The 19955-nt window shown below is 36.5% G+C and overlaps 1 protein-coding gene across 1 annotated transcript in view; it reads left to right on the plus strand.

Annotated features, from left to right (window-relative positions):
* Positions 1–1632: 1632 nt before the first annotated feature.
* SPINK5 (serine peptidase inhibitor Kazal type 5) overlaps positions 1633–19955 on the plus strand; it is a gene marked incomplete at both ends in the record, with an annotated part of 83180 nt that continues 64857 nt past the window's right edge. Inside the window, 5 exons of the mRNA XM_084252636.1 lie at positions 1633–1687; positions 3084–3109; positions 3704–3766; positions 8681–8685; positions 10905–10977. Of these exons, the coding sequence (XP_084108762.1) occupies positions 1633–1687; positions 3084–3109; positions 3704–3766; positions 8681–8685; positions 10905–10977 (222 nt within the window). The remainder of the gene's footprint in view (positions 1688–3083; positions 3110–3703; positions 3767–8680; positions 8686–10904; positions 10978–19955) is intronic.

Raw genomic sequence — 19955 nt, forward strand, 5'->3', positions numbered from 1 at the left:
AGAAAGGAATTACTCTGCTTTCCATGGCATTCAGAATCTTGACATGATTCCAAAGGTGAGTTTTCTGGAGTGATGCTAGATAGGGCTTTGATCCCAGAAGGTCTAAAACTTTCCTCTATGGATGTGGTCCCCCTGTGGAGTATTGGGTTCCAACCATTGGGTTCTAGCTTCTGCCGCCTTTGCAGATTTCTTCAGGTGCTCTCTTAAGCTGGTAGAGTAAAAGAAAGTGGTAGCCAAAGTCATAATTATAGAATGGAAGAAGACACAAATGAGAAAATAATTTTTCTAGTAAATATCACTTTTATTTGTTCATTTTTTTTCATATTTCTTTTTTCCTTCCTGGGAGTCTTAAGTATGAAGAAATTTACAGGGGTAAATTTAATTCAGGGTAAAAACTGATTGAGTCAAATTTTTCAAACTGTTAATTTGGGGAGTGATGAGTTGTGGAAAGTTAAGCCTCAGATCTTTTATATTTATCATTATGAAGTTGGGTTAGACTGTAAGATAAGACTTTAGAATATAAAATACCTTTCAGACTGAGAATTTTTAAATAAAGTTCTGTGCAGATTTTTCTTAAAGGTTTATTTATGCATACAAAAGCTGGGTACAGGCCAGAGATGGGGGAGGGTGAGAGGATTCACCAGAGACAGAATGGGGAACAGAACAGGCTGATTGACAGAAGTGCACTGCTGAGGGGAGCAGTGGGCGAGTCAGGAGAGGTCTGCTGCGCCATGTGGGCTGCTCCCTGGCTGGCTGGGGATCGAACTCGTGCTGCAGAGGCTGCGGATTGCTTCATAGTGCGGTGCTTAACCCCTTGCGCCACCAGGGAGGCCTGAGTTCTGTGCAAACTTGATGTCATAAAGTTTCTGCCTTTGCTAATATGTGATGATGAAGCAGTATGTAAAATAGAAAAATGCCAAACTGATGGTCTTCTTTCTGGTGCCACCTCTGTCTTTTCCATCTGAACTGTGTGGTCTTGGGGAAAGTCATTAATCCCTCTCTGGGTTTCTGTTTTCTAGGTAGTCAATGCTAAAATTTTGCTAGGTTATGTTCTACATGTTCTAAGGTCTTTAAACTCTACCTTTTATATGTAAGTCTGTGACACTGAATGGAGACATTTCCCAAAGTCTTCAGGTGGAAACAGGAATCCTATATTCTCTCATTACAAGCAGCTTTCTCCAGATGTGGAAATCTTTACGTCTTAACTCGACTGGTAGGGCAACCAATCTCTCTTCTTTTCCCATTCCCTCCCACTTATGAAGGTAGCCCAGTTACAAACATGTTTAGTCTGTGAGGTAACATGTCTGGTGTTGCTGAGGATTTCAGTTCCTACAGAGAGCTATGGAGTGTTAAACTTGGAGTTGGGTCCTTGAACTAAATCAGTTGCCTTCTGGGGAAATGTAAGAACCCATCAAAATTACTTTCCAGTTGACATTACCTATTTATATCTGCCATCTTGACAGGAAGCTAAACCTGTGGTATGTGATGTGTTGAACAACTGGTTTTATGTGTCTGTCTTGTGGGTGTAGAGTATATAAAAACTGAGCCACATCGCCACGGGTTCAGTCTCAGAGCACCAGCGGGTGAGCAATGCACGGAGCAGGCTGGTAACCAACTTTCATCATCTTCAGCATGAAGATAGCCACTGTGCCAGTGCTTCTGACGCTGGCTCTTTGCCTCGTACAAGGTAAGCAATTTGTATGCAATCTAAGCTGCTTGCCACACATCAGAGAGCCCTGGCCAGGGACTTGAACCCCTCCCCAAATGTTTGTGTGTGTGTCTGTGTCATCACATACCCAATTTTGAAGAATTATATATCTGTGACTTTATAACTATGTTGTTTTCTTTAGAAATGACAAGTAATTTGAGATCATCTGAATTATAGTTTTTTTTTTTTTAAATAACATCGTGCTACAACTATAAATAGTTTCAAGGGTACGGCATTGTGGCTCAACATCTACACATACATTACTAGTTTCCATACCCCACCATAGAGATAATTTGAAACTTTATTCATGACAAATCCTTCTGTTAATTTTATACTAGTTCTGAAAGACAATATGGTCTTCCTCTTCCTCTCACTAAGCAACTCAATTCATGCTGCTAGAAATTAGGAATATAACCATAGGTACTTAAAGCTTACTTATATGCCACATATAGCATACCCCTAAGACATTTACATATATTTATAAATAAATTATTAAAAGTGCAGTGCCTTGTAGCATATTGTATTTTTTCTCATTTCTAATACTTAGTGGATTGAAAGTATTTCTCCTAAAGGGCCAGGGACTTTTGCAGGAGCAAGGAAGTAGTTTTCTGCCTTTCCTATTTGAATTTGAAGGAAACATGGCTGTTTAGATTGATCTTCCTTTGGAGCATTTATATTTTTTAAAAGGCAACCTCAGAGATGGAGAGTCAGGAGATCATTATATACAAGTAACACCCATTTTCCTACAAAAGTGTGTAGGTACAAAAAGAATCCTGTTAATGAGAGAGTACAATGGTCTGTGAATTTAATGAATTTAATTTTTATCAGTACTCTACTTTTTATAACTACAATCCAGATTACAGAAAACTTACTTTTATGAATATACACAATATAAACCTTATACTCCATTATACTTTCAAATTATATTATAACCAATGCATTTATTTATATAAATATAATTATATATTTTATAAAAATTTATAATTTATAAAAATATTTTGTAATTTATAAAATGTAATTTATAAATTATATTATAACCTATGCATTTATTTATATGTGTGTTATGTTGTAATTTTAAAAGAAGTCTGCTGTATGTTTCTCTGAATGGGTACATTAGAAATTGGGTATTCCGAGGTTGTTAGATAGCATGAGTATTATTTTCCAAAATAATTGGAATTTTATGAGTTATTAGACTTCTGAGTTTTGGTACTGATCTGATGCAGAGCCTTCAAGGTAAATTTTAATGAGCTCAAAAACAATTTGTGGTCTTACATTGTCATTAAAGAAAGCAAGACACTGTACCTCATGAATTATTTGTTTCATTTATTAAATATTTTCCATTCCCTTAACTCTGGTTTCTGCATTTTTCTCCCAGATGCTGCCAGTCAGGATGAAAATCAGGTTAGTCCTGCTTTTTCTGTTTATTGAATCCCTTTCAAGATCTCTAAAGAGAAATGGTTTATGGCCAACACCTTCATATTAATAATACAGACATACTATACTGATAGGTACTAAACAGCTTTTGTTAAAAACACAGAAATAGGTCTTTGTGAATCCAGGCATGAATCATACGCGCAAATCAACAAATCAACTTATTAATGATAGTGGATGTTTGCCAGAGACAATCTACAAGTGAAGAGTGATTCAAAATTCCATATACATGCTAAACTAAAAGACAAGTTATATTCTTCATTTAACCAATTTACTGTTGCCCTGTTCATCTCAAGAACTGTGTTTGGTGCTAGGAATTTCAAGGATGAATAAGTTGAGCTCTGCTTTCTGAGAGTTCACAGTCTGTAGAAAAAAAAGAAACAAAATAGGTTAGTGTGAGGCATGACGGGTAGGTGCCCCAAAAGGGCAAAAGAAAGCAGCAAGGAGAGATCTTAATGAGGAGAAAAACAAGGAGGACTCTTCAGAGATGGTGATCTTTCTGCTTGACCTGAAAGGACAGGGAGTCTTAGTTGTATGGTGTTCATTGATGTTTCTTCCCAATAGGTCCAAACCTATTTCTTCAGCCCCACCTTCAGCCTAGGACACGCTACTCATGTTTCAGAGGAAGTATGTATTCACAGAAAGAAGAGGAAGGAAAGGAGTCTGTTCCTGGCTTCTGATTTTCAGAATCTCAGCTCTTACAAACACAATCCTCTAAGAATAAGAGGTTTCTTAGGTTACCCTCTCTCTACCCTATCCTGAAACCTCTCTGCTGCCCCAAATGTACTTGCCATGAAAATTCCATGGGCTTTGCAGAGAACAAGGGTGGGAGGGCGTGGGGGACAGGAGTAGTGGGAGGAGGAGCAGGAAAGAGAGTGATGTGCATTGGTGCTCTAGCGCTGAGCTCTGGGAAGGCCAAGAGTTCCACACGATCTAAGCAAAGGAATCATCTTTTGTTTTATGGTTCAAGGTCTTTGGAGGTAAAGGTGCGGAGGACAATGCTTGCCTGGCTTGTGGCAGCTTCATCAGGAGAGTGACCTGATCTCAGTGTAGTCTGGGACCAACACTGCCATTTCTTTGCTGCTAAGAAAAGCTGAAAGTGGTGGAGAATCCCACCCGTAGAAGGGAGTAGGAGATGGGAGCAAGAACATCACTGGGCAGATAGAATTAAGGACTGAGCACAAGGGCCATGGGGAATGAAGACTAGCTCAGTAAGTGCTGCCATGACACGTGGCATTGAACACCACCCCCCTCCCCGCTTCCATCAACACAGTGGTACTGTTCTAGCCTTTTGCAACTTAGCATGACCTCAGGAATGTCCTGAGCTAAGGGGATATTCGGTTTCCAAAAACCCAGTGGGCTAAAAATAGATTAAGAAAGATCAGCACAGTTAGTTCATTTCTTGCCCCGCTGAACTTCCGGTTGACCTTCATCTGCTGTAGTACTTTCCTCTTCATTATTCCTGTTAGATCATCTATTCATTTATTGCACAATAGCTTATGAAGGACCTCTGGATGCCAGACTCTGGTACAAGATGTGTATGAGAACATGATCTTGCATATGAGATAGTCCTGAGATTGAGATTTTAATATGGACACTGCAGGGGAAAACGGTTTCGTGTGACCAGAACATCACTACCTTAAATTTTAAACTTGTACTATAAAAGTAACCCTTTGGCATTTTTGAGCCAAAGTTTTCTGGGAGAAAACCAGAAGTTAATAGCACTTGGTAATAGAACTTGTACTACTTTGCTGTTATTTATTAATCTATTTGTGTTAACTCACCAAATTAACAACTCAGTGTGTTCAGAAGAAAAGGAGCAAAGAGTTGCAAATCGAGCACTTCAACTGCTAGTGGAAATTTTTTTATTGGAATCCCTGTTTGAGTGCTGAGGATATTCTACACTAAATGTGACCTCAAGGAGCTTACATCTTAGTGGAGGAAAACAGACAAGTAAAAGAGTAAATTATTAAAATGCATAGGACGTTAAATGATGATTAGTGCTAGGAGAAAAGCAGAAGCAGGATTTGGGATAGGAATTTTTGGGATGGAAGTAGTGTCAGCTCTTCATGGGATAGTTAGGTAAATTCTCCCTGAAAAGACAACATTGAAAGAAGGATCTGAAGGCGATGAAGGCATGAGTTGTGAAGATATTTGTAATTTATAACAGATTAAGAAAGGCCCTGTGATGGTAGAGGCTCTGATTTGGGGGTGTCTTTCCAACTCTTAGAGGTTTTTGCTTTACAAATAAAAGTATTGTTTTTTATGGAAGATAATTTTTTAAACCTATTCAAAAAACAAGATGAAAGACACACACCTATACAACTGAGTCATTAATTCAGCATTTATATATTACTAGGTAGGTAGCAAATATTTTCTGTGTCTCTACAATGAAATAGTAAAACAAAATTTCCCTCACACTACAGGAACATTCTAAAGAATTTTGTCATAGTCTCTATTTTCTCATTGCAGTTTGCTGGAGAAGCTCAGAAACCTCTCTGGCGTGATTGATAAGAGAGACTAGAGAAAAGGGTAGGATTTTCGGGTATTTGAAGAGCAGGCTCACTTGCATATTTTATACTAGCCAAAAGGTTTGAATGTTAATCTCACTGTGCATGAAGCTATATATTTTTTTCAGAGTCTATAATAGTGGGTGGTGATTCCCAGTGGATATTTCAAACTTTGTGGTGGTGATTTTCATCACCATTAAGCTATATTTCACTGAAAAAACGATGTGAAAACATAAATTTAGCCTCCCCTTATGTTGGCATAAACAAGAACTCCAAGAAGTTATTATTTCTCTGGAGATATTTCTGGTCATAATCTTTGGATATTTTATTATAAGAAACAAAAAGTATTGATTTTGTTGTTGTTTTTTTTTTTTTTTTGTTGTTGTTGTTTGTTTTTGGTCCTGGGATTTTTATTTGCCAAGCTCAATAGCTTGAGTTCTTTCTAGTATCATAAAAGCGTGTGGACAATTATAAACCTAAGCCATAACAGCAGCATGGAAAATCACTGTAGTAATACGCAAGGATCTTGAATTTGTCATCACAGAAGGGTTATTACAAAGGCAAAAGCAACATTGCCAGTGCTCTAAGCCAGAGGAGGGGTGGAGTAGCTCCTGGGTTTGAGGGGCGGGGGGGGGGGCTGATGATGTCTGGGAAAGGGCAGTGGAAGACAACCAACTATATCACAGCCAGTGAAGGAAATGAGCTCTGGCACTAGAGAACTCCAACTTTTCTCCGATAGGAGAAAACACAAACAGCAATAACAAAACAAGCCGAAGTCTAAAAGTTAGACTACAAGAAAACTGTTGCGTAAAAGTCATCTCCCCATCACCTCCAGCATGCCCTTGTGGATAGATCTGCTCCTGTTTCAGCCCTCTCTTTTATGGTAATTGGGAAGATCATTTTTTCCAGCGAAATACCCACCTGCTGTTTTCAATTTTTAGGACCATTTCCTGTTTTCCCAACAGAATACATTGGATAATGCCCTACCTCATAAAAATAGAACTGAGTTGCATCCCACCCATTTAAACACTGTGAGCAAGTTTCTTAACCTTCCCTCTGGACCTCACTTGTCAATGTGGGACCAATAAGGGTCTTTCTAGGAATTAGGCTTTCGTTTAGTGACATTGGAGAAGTCCAATTCAGGAATTATTTTGATTGATAATATTCTTGAATGATAATGTTCAGGAATATTTACTGTGTATTAGACACTCTTTTTTGTCATTATTTCATTCTTAATTCTTGTGTTATCATAAATCTTTGTTTTCAAGACTTTAAGACCAATCTCATTAAGGTATATATTTCTATTACGAAGGTATCAGCTTTTTTCTGATTCTGTGACAGTTTTAATCCAGACTTCAAAGAATCAGTGTATCTGGCAAGCTAAGCAGTACTTGGTAAACAGAATCAGAGACAAGGCACATATCTGGCCCAGTTGTCAGTGTGTTGCCTGAAATTATTACTGTGCTATTCAGATAAGATCACTGGGTGGTAATAATGTTAGAGATATTTTAGTAGGTCACTCTTAGCAAAATTTCTCAGGGTTGGTATCTAATTTTATTTAGTTGTTATTCTGCCCCATTAATCATTCTGCAAGTGCTACCAGCTGCCTCCCATGTTTAGTAGGCTAGACTAAGTGCGTCCTTACCCACTGGTTGGTAAGCACCATCTAGACAAAGATCTTATGCCTTATTTCCTGGTATATTTATGGTGCCTAGCACAGTAATCTCATAAGAAATGTCTGTTGAATGGTTATATGATTATTATAAAGCTTTAAGAGAATGAGAAGAATCCTATAATCGGTCCTTTGGAAGAGGTTGTATGTGTCAGAGTTGGAGCAAAGACTGGATTTATTATTTTTCTCTGATAAGCATCTTGAAGGATTTTTTTGGCAAAACCAAAAAAGACTTAGAATCCAAAGACTTGCTTTAAAGACCCAGTGATTTTCTAAATTTTTAGGAAACATAACATTTTAAGTCAATGCTTTATTAAGTAATACAGTAATTTTAAGGTCCTAGAAAATAGTGAGTAGCAATAGCAGCCTTCAGTAAAATGCATTGTATGAATGAATGAAAATAAAGACCCCTCACTTTTAAAGATATTTCCACTGTCCTTATTTCTTCCTATCCTGTTATTCAAAATAGTTTCCAAAGTTCCAATATAGTGGTGAGCTCAGCTGCCTTCCAAGATAGTTGCCACTCTCATCTCTAAACTTGGTATAGTGTCTTCATTGGCATTTGCATGAAGAAAATCAAGGCTGAGTAGAGTACACTCCATCTTGAACAATGTCACAAAGATTAATAAATAGTAGTTCCAAAAAATATGACGCCAAAATAAACAAAAGAACAAATGGCTAGAAGATAGAAAGGTTTAAGCAAGTTTTATGGAATGTGACTATATTTTCACATGCTCCAAGGGTTTGTTTTTAGGGTAGTGTTGGAGTTGTGTTAGTGGTGTTGGAGAGGGAATAGGAGGACTTTTAAAGAGAAGAATACACATTTGAAAATATGGCTGGGCCTCTCCCAGGAAGGGTGTGTGTGAAAGGGTTGGAACTAAAAACTTAAAACTCATTAACTCTAAGGTAAGTCTACTCTAAGGCATAGAATATATTAATGGAGCTAGTCTAGAAATATCTTTTCCAAATAAATAGAAATCTTTTTTTTAATTTAATAACTACTGGCATTTTCTAGGTACTGGAATCTTGTAGCACATCCCTTGGGGAATGTGGGCAAAGCACAACACAGTTTTCAGTGCTCACACAGTTTGTCTCCTACCACCAGTGACATTTGCTTCCTACAGCATTTATTGACATACTGTGTGCTAGGTACTTTATATGTGTCACCTTAACATATTTAATAATGATGAAAACAACAGCAAGAACATAGCAAAAAAGGAGGAGGGAGAAAAGAGGAGAAGAATCTACCTATTGCATACCTACTATGTATTAGATATTCTTTGAGAGTTTTACAAACTTATATTATTTAATCCTCATAAAACCCATGAAATCTCTATGTGTATGCCCTATATATTGCAGACAGGGTGAGTGAACCTTTGAGAAGTTAATTTGCTAAGGCTGTTGGGGTTGTAAATGAGAACCCTGGAATATGAGCTCAGGTCTGTTGTCTTCAACTTCATTGTTTTTTTCCATTTCACTAAATTGTTTTCAATGTGCATTAATTCGATTATAATATCTAGCAGACAATCCAGCATCATCATTTTGGTTTGTTTTTTGTATTAACTGAAGTGAATGTCTCCCGTACAAAGAAGGTAGTAATCATTAAATACTATTACTCAAGGAAGGGTTTCTTAGAAGGTAAAGTTTTACTTTGATGAGATTTCAGTACATACTACTTTTTTCATTTTTTCCTTAGAAAGCATGCGATGAATTTCTGCCATTGATGGAAAATGGACAATTGATCTGTTCCCAAGATAAAAGCCTTTCCCAAAGCCCTAAAGGAATAACATCCCTCAACAAATGTGCTACATGTAAAAGCATATTGTAAGTAAAGGTTATTTTTCAAGTGTTTTCATTAATAACGTATCTCTAAATTGGTAATTGCATTCTTTTTACTTCCTGCCAGCTACATATTTGTAATTATAAATAGTTAAATAAAGATGCTTTGCAGATCACTCAGACATCTTCCATCAACAAAGTTGGATAAGGGCCACCCACCTGCAAAGATTTTAATAAACATGCAAATGGTATTTCAGGACACCCCAGAGGGTCCAGCAGTGATGCCTTATGTAGCATCTTTTTTAATTAATTTTATTTTATATATATTTTACATTGTTCTTCCTTTTTGTACAATGCATGCTTTCTCCTTTCAGGTGTAGTCCCCACAAAAATTTCCATCACCAATCCAAGCCCTCAGGTGAGGGCGGCTGCAGTAGCCCCAACATTACATAGCACTTTTAAGTCCTTTGTCATGCTTTGTCTTTTGAGGATGTAGTTCCACATTGAGTTTCCTGGTTCTGGGGAAAAAAAGAATTTAAGAAAGGAAGTCAGGTTTCCTGAACCTGTTAAGAACTGACTCTCTTGTATCCTAGAGACTGAGAAAAGCTCCTTGGGAATAATGCCACACTCTTCCCTCTAAGCAGAATCCACCCTGACTCTGTAGACACCCGTGTCTTCAGACATGGGGGATTAGCTACAGTGGGATGAACTAAAGAGTTGATTGGAACTTCCAACTTCCTGCAACTCAGAAAGAATTAGTAGTCTGGAAATTTGCAACATCTGTGCAATGCTTCCTGACTTGATTTCCTTCTCTCCAGTGATACCAAAAAGGCAAAAGAAGGCTTGAGTTAATCAATTGCAAATCCTTAGCATGCCCCTCATTTGGTTTTGAATAGGGAGGTCATTCTCAATTTCTCACTACCATCAAAACCTCAACACTGGTACCAAGCCAGTATTAAGCTCACCCATTTAAGATAATCATGTTGTAATTAGCTTTTTAAATGCCAGGTTGGTATGTGTCAAGACATTTAATTTGACATGGTCAATAATATTGGGATAAAGAGCTCCGATCATAAGTGCTGCTTCCAGGGAACAGACTGTGGGAAGATGAAGCCAGGCAGGGCATAATTGGGGTGGGGGAGGCTCAGAGGAAGTGGAACAATCCTTTCTCATGCTCTTGAAAGCTGAATATAAACCAGTAGTAATATTATTCACTGTAAATTTCCCTTCTATGGCAAGTGGTGGTTTGATAGGAGAATGATAGTGTGGATACAACAAATTTACTGAAAAAGTAATTTAAAGCCCAAGAAAAATACCTTACAACACATCACTTTGAAATGACTTACTCAATTATTATTTCTACAAAACTTAGTAAGTTATAATGGAATAAACATGATTTCTTCACCTAAAGGAGATGGTAGGAGATAATAAAAGTTAGCCTCAAATGCTCAGTTTGCTCTGCGGGTCCTTCGAAGTTGGAATCAGGCAGGCAGATATGAGTTCAGTGTGATCATGGTGTTTCATTGAGAGCTGGTGACCCCCTGCATTTTGGAAGTATTTAAGGGGGCAAATCTGTTACGTAGTTGAAAGTGGAGATTCCTCCCTTCAATAGAACCATGTTTGAGATATGTTTGTGCACTGGGGAGAGATGTGTGGTACCTGTGCCCATTTCTGGACATACCTTCACCGTTGACATGCCAGTGGAGCTGAGGAGAATGGTCAAAATTAAGTTTACCGTGTCTGCTTTTATCAATGCAAGTTAGCCAAGTATGTCTAAACTATGCTATTTCTTCCTCTTTCCCAGGGAAAACATAGTGAAATCCCAGAAACAGGCAAGGCATTTAACAAGAGACACCAGGGATACTGCTCCAGCAAAGGTGACTCTGTGGAATCAACTTGTCATATTTGTTTTTGAAATTATGCTTGGTTGTACTTAGAACTATCTGTTCATTTCCTAATTACTAGGTCATACCTGTTGTGAAGCCAACTATTTAGAAGGGAGGGAACATGGCTTAGTCCAGGGGTGGGCTAAATATCTGGTACAGCTTGTCCACAGGCCCAACCCCATGTCCCAAGTCTCAGGCAACATTTTGAGCACTGACAGTGTGAGAGGTGTGGAGTAAGCTTGGGTGGCATCTGCCCCCGTGACCATTCTCATTTTTCTTCATCTGTCTTAACTCCAAGAAGAAACCTTATGGGACCATAGGATGAAGTTCAAATCTCAGAAATATTATTTATTGTCTATGTCACATGGACAATTTATGTACATGTAGGTGTCAGTTTTTCATCTGTGAAATGAAATGTGGATCAAAGGAGAAACTTAGTTTAAAAGGCCAACTGAAGTGTTCAACACATGTCAGCAGGCATTTGGCTTGGTTTATTTCCTTTCTCTTTCCCTCTTTTACATCTTACAGTATGTCTTTTCTAGCACCTGGACAGTTGGCCTGATTGAACTAGAGTTGTTGCTTATACCTGTCTCACCCTTTGGAATTCAGGCTATTTGTTTGTGGTTAAAAAAATAAAATAAAAAAATGAAGTAAAGTAAAAGAAACTGCATAGGCACAACCTATCCTATAATCTTTTCATTCTGTAGATAATATTTATACAACATTTTTTATTTATATAAAATATAAAGGCCTGGGTTCAGGGCGATTTCTGGCCTATTGTATCTCACAATAAGTCACTGACAAACCTGGGACCATCCCCAGGTATCATGCCAACTGCTTACATCACTCCAGGTCTCCTATGTAGCTTCTGCTCCAATATCTTCATTCCCGTCCTCCTCCCCTGTCCCTGACACATAATTAAATTAATCAGCCAGGTCAGGCACACCCAGGTTGCCTTCATACCCTGGTCTAACCAAGCTGCCATCGTCCTTGTCAGTGTTGCTCAGGAATGCCTGAGAACCTCAGCCTCCGCAGTAAACGTGGTCAAATTCTTTGCCTGGGCTCAACCAGTCTCACTTTTAAAACAATATATATATATATAGTCACCACACAATGAGTTAAAAGCTGCAAATCCTTTATCTGCGCAAAAGGGAGCTCTCTCTGCACGCTACATAATCTATCGCGTGAGAAAGTTTTACAGGCAATTTTCAAATCTGCCTTTATTTGTCCCATTAGAGAAGAGGCTTTCTCTCTGTAAGAGCCAGTCTCCCTTGTCCTTCATGAAAAACTGATATATCCATAGTGTTTAAAAGTATACATGTAAATGACAAAAATCAAAGTATTCACACACACACACACACAGATCTTAACTTGCTTTTTTAGAAGTTACCACTGTCAAATGGTTTCTTTTGTCAACACACATTTACTGAATTTTAGTCAAACAGGAAATTTTTAAGAAATAAAATTTCTTAAATTTTATTTTGGAGAATTTTAGGAAATTTATATTTCTACATAATGTTTTACGCCTGAGTTGTAATGTTCACCTTTAGATTGTTTGTACAGTTACACATTTGCCACCTAGGAAACTACTCAAAAATGAATGCAGTTAATAGTTGGCTTATGCTTGCAAATTATTTCCATCTAGATTTTGACTTGTGTATCTTTGAAGGGATTCATCCATATGCACTATGATTTTGTTGGTTTTTTTCTCCACACATAAAAGAAAACAATCTACCCACTTTCTTTGCTTAGATTCCTCCCATCAAGAATCAGCCCTGCTGCTAACTCTCAGAATAAGGTGCTATACCTGTTCAAGAATTTTTCCTCCCACAGACATTCTCTCTTGCAGCATCAGTTTCTTTTTCACTAGTTACTCATTCTTCCATCTCCCAAATCTAATATCCAGTCCAGCAATAAATCCTATTGGTATCGCCTTCAGCCTGCACCAAATATGACTTTCTCCTTTTCCATTTCTACCATCCCAATCTGCTAATCCATCAATCCTGATCACAACAGCTTTGATCCATTGTTTTCTTTGTGTAAATCACACTTAACCATAGTAAAATTTTAATACATTGTTTGATTTGAATAGCAAATGCTTCATTTAGAAAATTTGAAACATAGGTAAATTGAGTCCATACTTTTCTCTTTTTAATCACTGTTTTCTGATTTGGGAATCAATATAAAGCTACCTTGATGACTGAATAAGGCCATGACTGAATAAGGAAGTAAACATCCTATCCTGAAAAAGCAACCATAAAGCTAGACAAAATTGATCACAACAGCCATTTTAGCATTCTGGAAATTGACCAACAACCTATGTCAATCTGAAAAACATTTGTGCTTGAAAAGCTGTTGAACTTTGAAGAAGAACAATGGGAGTGTGTGATATTCTTAGGGGTGCATCACTTCGGAATGCTTCCATCTCACCCCCATTGCTTGGTTGGTATAAAGATTGTAACAAAGTGGGGAAGATTATGAGACTCAGCAGCTGCATACCACTGTTGAAAGGGATTTCCCTAATTTGAAATAATGTCCAGCCATCACACTCAGGAATATTTTCAATGCAAGTCATGTTCTTTACCAAGAATAAGGAGGATGACCTGAGGTTCTAGCATGGTTGGGCAAGTATATTTCTGGCTGAGTCTTGATACACAAAAATCAGGAGGGACCAAGCAGTTTACAGTCTGGCTGACCACAGGGATATGAACAAGTCCAAGAAGACAGAAAATCCCAGTGGAAAGCAAATGCTGGTGTAAATGTAAAATGGCCTGAGCTTTGATTTCTCTCCCCTTTACACAGAGGGCCATCTGCATGGAAGCCTTCCTGGTTCAAGGTGTTTGAGCACAAACTATGCCCAGTCCTTGACTGAATGCTGAATTATACAGATACAGAAGGAAAAACCTGGAGAGCCAGAATTAAAAATTAAAAACTATAAACATTTTCTTAGCAGATACATCACTAGTTATGTTATAGCAGAGCAACAAATCAGAGATTTAGCCCAGCCAAGAAAATAAACCAACAATAAAAGAGCAAAAGTCATCTTAGAGTAAAATCATAACCCCGAGTAGCTATAAAATACTATTTAAAATGTCCAGTTTTTAACAGGAAAATCTAGGAAAAATTCCTAGAAAGAAATGAGTTACTAAAAATTGACCCAGGAGAAACAGAGAATCAAAATAGACCTATACCAAGTCAAAAAAAAAAAAAAAAGTATTACCTCATAATTAAAGAAAAGCTAAGATCCAGATATCTTCACATCAAGATTTGTAAGAAATAATACCTATATTTTACAGACTCTTCAGAATATAGAGTAGTAGGAAATGCTTCATTTTATAAACCCCATATTATTCTGATACAAAATCCATGGTGATATCATAACAGAAAGCCACTGGCAAATCCCTTGTAAATATAGCTGGAAAAATCCTCAACCGAATTTTAGCAAACTGAATCCCAAACATAAAGTTAATAAAACCATGACCAAATGAGAATTATTCTAGGAATGCAAAGTTGGTTTAACACAGAGAATCAGTTACACTGTATTGATATAAAGGTCAAAGCCATATAATGATTTCAATAGATGCAGAAAAAGCATTTAACAAAATCTAACACTCTTTCAATATAAAAACTCACAAAAAACCCAACAGTAGACACAGCCTTTCTCAGTCTAATAAAGGGAGTCCATGAAAAACCTATAGCTAGCCTCATACTTAGTAGAGACAGAATGCTTTGGTCTTAAGATTGAGAAGAAAGTAAAAATGTTTTCTCTCACTGCTTTTACTCAACATTGAATTGGAGGGGCTAGCCAAGATAATAGGGAAAGTTATTTACTTAATTAAAGACATCCTGATTAGAAAGAAAATAACTGCCTTTAATTGTAATAAAATGATACTGTATGTAGAAAATCCCGAATCCCCCAAGAAAAATTGCTAGAATAAACAAGTTTTAGCAAGACTTTAACATAAAAATGTTCAATAAAACTATTGTATTTCCCTACACTAGCAGTGAACAGTCAAAAAGTTAAAGCATTCATTCCACTCATAATAGGATTAAAAATAAAATATGTAGAAACAAATTAACAAATGCATTACTTATACACTAGAAACTACAAAACATTGCTGCGAGAAATGGAAGATCTAAATAAGTGGTGAAATAGTCCAAGTTCACATATTTGAAGTCTTAGTTTTGTCACCATGGAAATTCTCCCAAAATTAATCTATCAATTCAACATATTCCCTACTAAAGTCCTGACAGATATTCTTTTGGTTGAAATGGCAGATTGATTCTACTATTTATATAAAAATGTTGGAACAGTAACACTAATTGACTTTAAACTTACTCTAAAGTAACAATGATCAAAACTGTGTTGGAAGAAGGATGGACATAAAGATCATTGAAACTAAATTGAGATTCCTTCCATTTATTGTCAATTAATCTTTGAATATATCAAGATAAATCAGTGCTTGAAAAATTGAATATCCATAGTAAAGACTTAGATTCTTACTTTACATCATATACAAAAAGACAACTCAAAATATGAGAGATATAACTATAAAATTTCTAGAATAAAACATAACAGCAGATATTTTATGTTTGGGTTAAACAGTGTTTACATTTGAAATAAAAAACAATCCATGAATACAAAATTAATAACTTGGACTTTATCAAAATTGAAAACTTTTGTGCTTCAAATAACATCTTGCAGGCATAAAAAGCAAGTTATGGACTGGGAGAAATTATTCATAAATCATTTACATACAAATATTCCAGATAATAGACACAAATCACGCACCAGAGAAAGGATTTATGTACACAAGGTGGAAGGACCTCTCACAACTCAATTTTAAGAAGACAGCCCCATTAGAAATAGACAATATACTAAAGATTTATTAATGGATAGCACATAAAAAGATGTTCCACATCACTATTATTTAGAAAAATGGGCACTAAAACCACAATGAGAAACTATCATATACTAGAATGGCTAAAATAAAGACAGAAAATACAAAATATTAAGATTGTAGCGAAAGTGAAACATTTATAGATTTCTGGGAGGAGTATTAAAAAGTGCAGCCACATTGGAAAACAGTTTGCCAATTTCTCTAAAAGTTAAACATAAATTTAAGGTCTGACTTAGCCAATTCAGTATTTGGAACTTATGCAGTGAAATGAAAACATATCACCACACAAGTATATTGTGTGGATATTGATGGTTGCATTGTTCTTAATAATCCCAAACAGAAGCAATCCGAATGTCCAGATGGCCACTGGTGAATGGATAAACAAATGAGCTACGTTTATACAATGGCATTATTCAGCAATAAAAGGGAGTATAATACTGATACTGTGACAACATAGATGAACCTCAAAAATATTATGCTAAGTGATAGAAACCAGGATCAAATAATGACATATTTATGATTCCATCTATATGAAATATCCAGAAAAGGGGTATGTATAGAGTTAGAAAGATGTTCAATAGTTGTCTAAGGCTGGAGCTAAGCTGGCACTAACTGTAAGTAGGTACAGGGGAACATTGGAGGTAAAAAGTCTAAAACTGGAATGTAGTGATGGTTTAAAAATTAACTAAAAATCTTTAAATTGTATACTTAAAGTGGGTGAATTTTATGTTATAGATTTAAAACTTCAATAAATTCTTTTCAGTTTGCACTCTTCAATTTTTTGAATAACTTGTAAATTATTATCATTCAATATGCTTTCCTCTTTATAAAGTTCAGAAAAATGGACTTTGAAGCCACTCAATCTAGGGTATTTGGGGAAGGGAATATCTCCGATCACTATATCACTTTGATTCGTGTTTATTAGTATGTTCAACTTTTTCTCTTGCATTTTGAATCTATGTAGGTATTTAATACATTTTCACGTATTTGAAATCAAACAATGTGTCATGAAATAACACTCCATTTTGTCTTTCAATTTGTATTAGTGTAAGGATACTCATGCTCTCATTTTTTATTTCTCAATGTTTATATAGTTATTTCCAATTATTGCAGGTATTTTTAATTTTCATCTTCTCTTTGCTTTCTTTTATCAGTCATATTAGAGATCTGTCATATAGATTTTTTTGGTGATTTTTTTCTGTTGTTATTTTTGTGTCACTCATAACTTTGTTATCTCTGTTGCTTATTTTACAATGGATTGAGCAATATTTAATTCTTCAAATTTTAACTTATTAAATTTCATGACAAGTATATTTGAAGATACTAATCACATCTATTTCCAGATTTGTACATGACCTGAGTGCCCAAATACAAATGAATGGATCAGGAGGCTGTGCGATATGTAAAGTGTACACACACATATGCATGCATGTATATGTGTGTGTATATATATGTATATATATAATGGAATACTACTCAGCTATCAAAAAGATAAACTTTTGCCATTTGTGGATGGAGATGGAATGGATTATGCTAAATGAAAGTAGGAGAAAGGAAAATACCAGATGGTGCTAGCATGTGAAATACGGAAAAACTAAAGAAAAGATCAGGAAAAAAACAACCTAAGAGCTACCCTAAAAAAGCTAACTAAAAAACTGAGGTTACTAGAGGAAGTGGGATAAGGAAGATGCACAATGGACTGTGATGGTGGGCTGTGGGTGCCTCAGTAGTGAGTATGATGTGGTAACAATGCTTGATGGGGGGAAATCCTATACTTTTAATAGACATACAGTGATGTAAGCTGCTATCACTTCAAAAAATAATAAGATTTATATGAGAGGGCCTCCCCGGTGGCGCAGTGGTTGAGCACTGGGTTGCGAAGCTGCCCGCGGCCTCTGCGGCGCTGGTTCGATCCCCGGCTGCTCCCCGGCCACTGGAGGAGGGTCCCACATGGCGCGCAGACCTCTCCTGCCGCCCGCTGCTCCCCTCAGCAGTGTACTTCGGTCCTTCTGCCTGCTCTGCTCCCCGCTCTGGCTCTGGTGAATTCTCTCACCCTCCCACGCTTCTGACTGTTCCCTGTGCTTGTATAAACAAAAAACAAAACAAACAAACAAACAAATAAATAAAACATGCCTCTAAAAAAAAACACATTTATATGAGAGGCTTCCCCATTCATCAACCTTTGTCAAACATTACTTAATTTCCTCCCCCCAAAGTTATTTCATGACACCTTGTTTGATTTCAAATATGTGGCACTTTTTCTATTTTAAATTTTCATTGATTTTTGGTCTGTGATAACACTGACCCTATGTTGTCCACTTTTATAAATATGTCATAGGTTCTATTAAAAAATGTTGATTTTCTGTTACTTGGATGTAGTGTTCTACAAAAATCTAATGGTTTTAGCATTTTTTTTTTTTTGGTTTTAGCATCTTAATGTTTTTTAAGTCCCCATGCCCTCGTTACAACCCCCACCAACCTGAAGCCCTGTTTTTTCCCCCCATAGAGACAAGATCTTAGTCTATGTGTCTTCCTTTTAAATTTTTCCTACTCTACAGCCATCTAGCACTCTTGCTTTTTGTTCCCCTTCCTATCAACCTCCCTTACACCTCTCTTTCTTCCTTCCCCATCCCTCTCAATCTCACTGTGTTTATTAGTTTTCCTAAGTAAATTTTGCTTTGTCTTATTATTCACTGTGTAAATATTCAGTGTTTGTCTCTGGCATTCTGACTTGCTTTATTCCACACAATTCCCTCAAACTCCTCCATTTTGTTGTAAATGGGAATATTTTTGTCTTTCCTTATGGTGGGATAATACTTCATTGTGTGGCTAATACCACATCTTCTTGACCCATTTCTCTCTCAGCTATTTTCTGGATATTACATAATGCTGTAGTGAACACTACAGAGTACCCGTGTTTTTTTTGTTTGTTTGTTTGTTTGTTTTAAGTTAATGGTTTCATGTTCTTTGGATAAATGCCCAAAAGTGGAATTGCACAGTATTTACAATTTTAGTTTTTTAACGATAAATCCAGATTGCTTTCCAACATGGCTGCACCAGTTTACATTCCCACCAACAATGTAGTGTTTCTCTTTCTTTTTATTCTCTCTAGCACGTGTTATTGGGGATCTTTTTAATATGTGCCATTCTCATAGATGTGCAGTGATATGTTATTTTGGTTTTAACTTTTCTCTCCCTTATTAAAAGTGATGATGAACATTTTCCCATGTTGGATATCCATATTGGATATCCTCTTGAATTGTCTGTTCAGATCTGCTGCCTATTTACTAATTGAATTTGTTAGTTTAAGCGTCTTAATTTTTCACATTAGGTCAGTTTCAGAGAAACTGAATCTCTACAATTTCTTTTTTCCAGTTTTATTGCAATATAATTGACAGACATCATTATTTATGTAAGTTAAAGGTGTACTGCATGGTTTGATTTACATATAGTGCGAGATGATTACCCCAGTAAATTTAGCTGCCATCCATCTTCTCATATAAATGAGAGAAAACTGAAGAGAAAAATGGAAAATTCTCATCCTTGTGATGAGAATTCTTAGGACTATAGATTGTACAGCAATGTATGAGAGTTTCTTGATCTGATTTTCTGATTCACAAATATATTTGCATCTATCCCACTTTATTATTTATATTTTATTTATTACCATTTCAATATTTTCCATATCTAAAAGTCCCTCTTATAACTTCTATTTCCTTGCTTTCTACTACAGGTATCTTATATCTAAAGCATTTTGTGCTCTTAATAAATTGTTTTTCTGTGCATCCCAACAGTTCTGCTTCAGTTGCTACTTACTGTTTATTTTACCATCTTTATTTTCTGTTGTTTTATTCCTGAGATTTACATTCCTGAGTTAGATCATGTTCAAGGCCAAGCTTCAGTCTGCCTCCCCTGGTGAGTGTGAGTATAGGAAAAGGGAGAACACCCAGAGTCAAAGCTTCTGGAATTATTATAGCCCACTCCAGTTTGCTGCCACACTACTAAGTCAGGAGTCTACCTGTCAGTTCTCAGAAAGTGTCGGCATTGGGAGGAGATGTACTCTGTAGG

The sequence above is a fragment of the Talpa europaea genome, assembly GCF_964194135.1.
Source record: "Talpa europaea genome assembly, chromosome: 13".
Taxonomy (NCBI): Eukaryota; Metazoa; Chordata; class Mammalia; order Eulipotyphla; family Talpidae; genus Talpa; species Talpa europaea.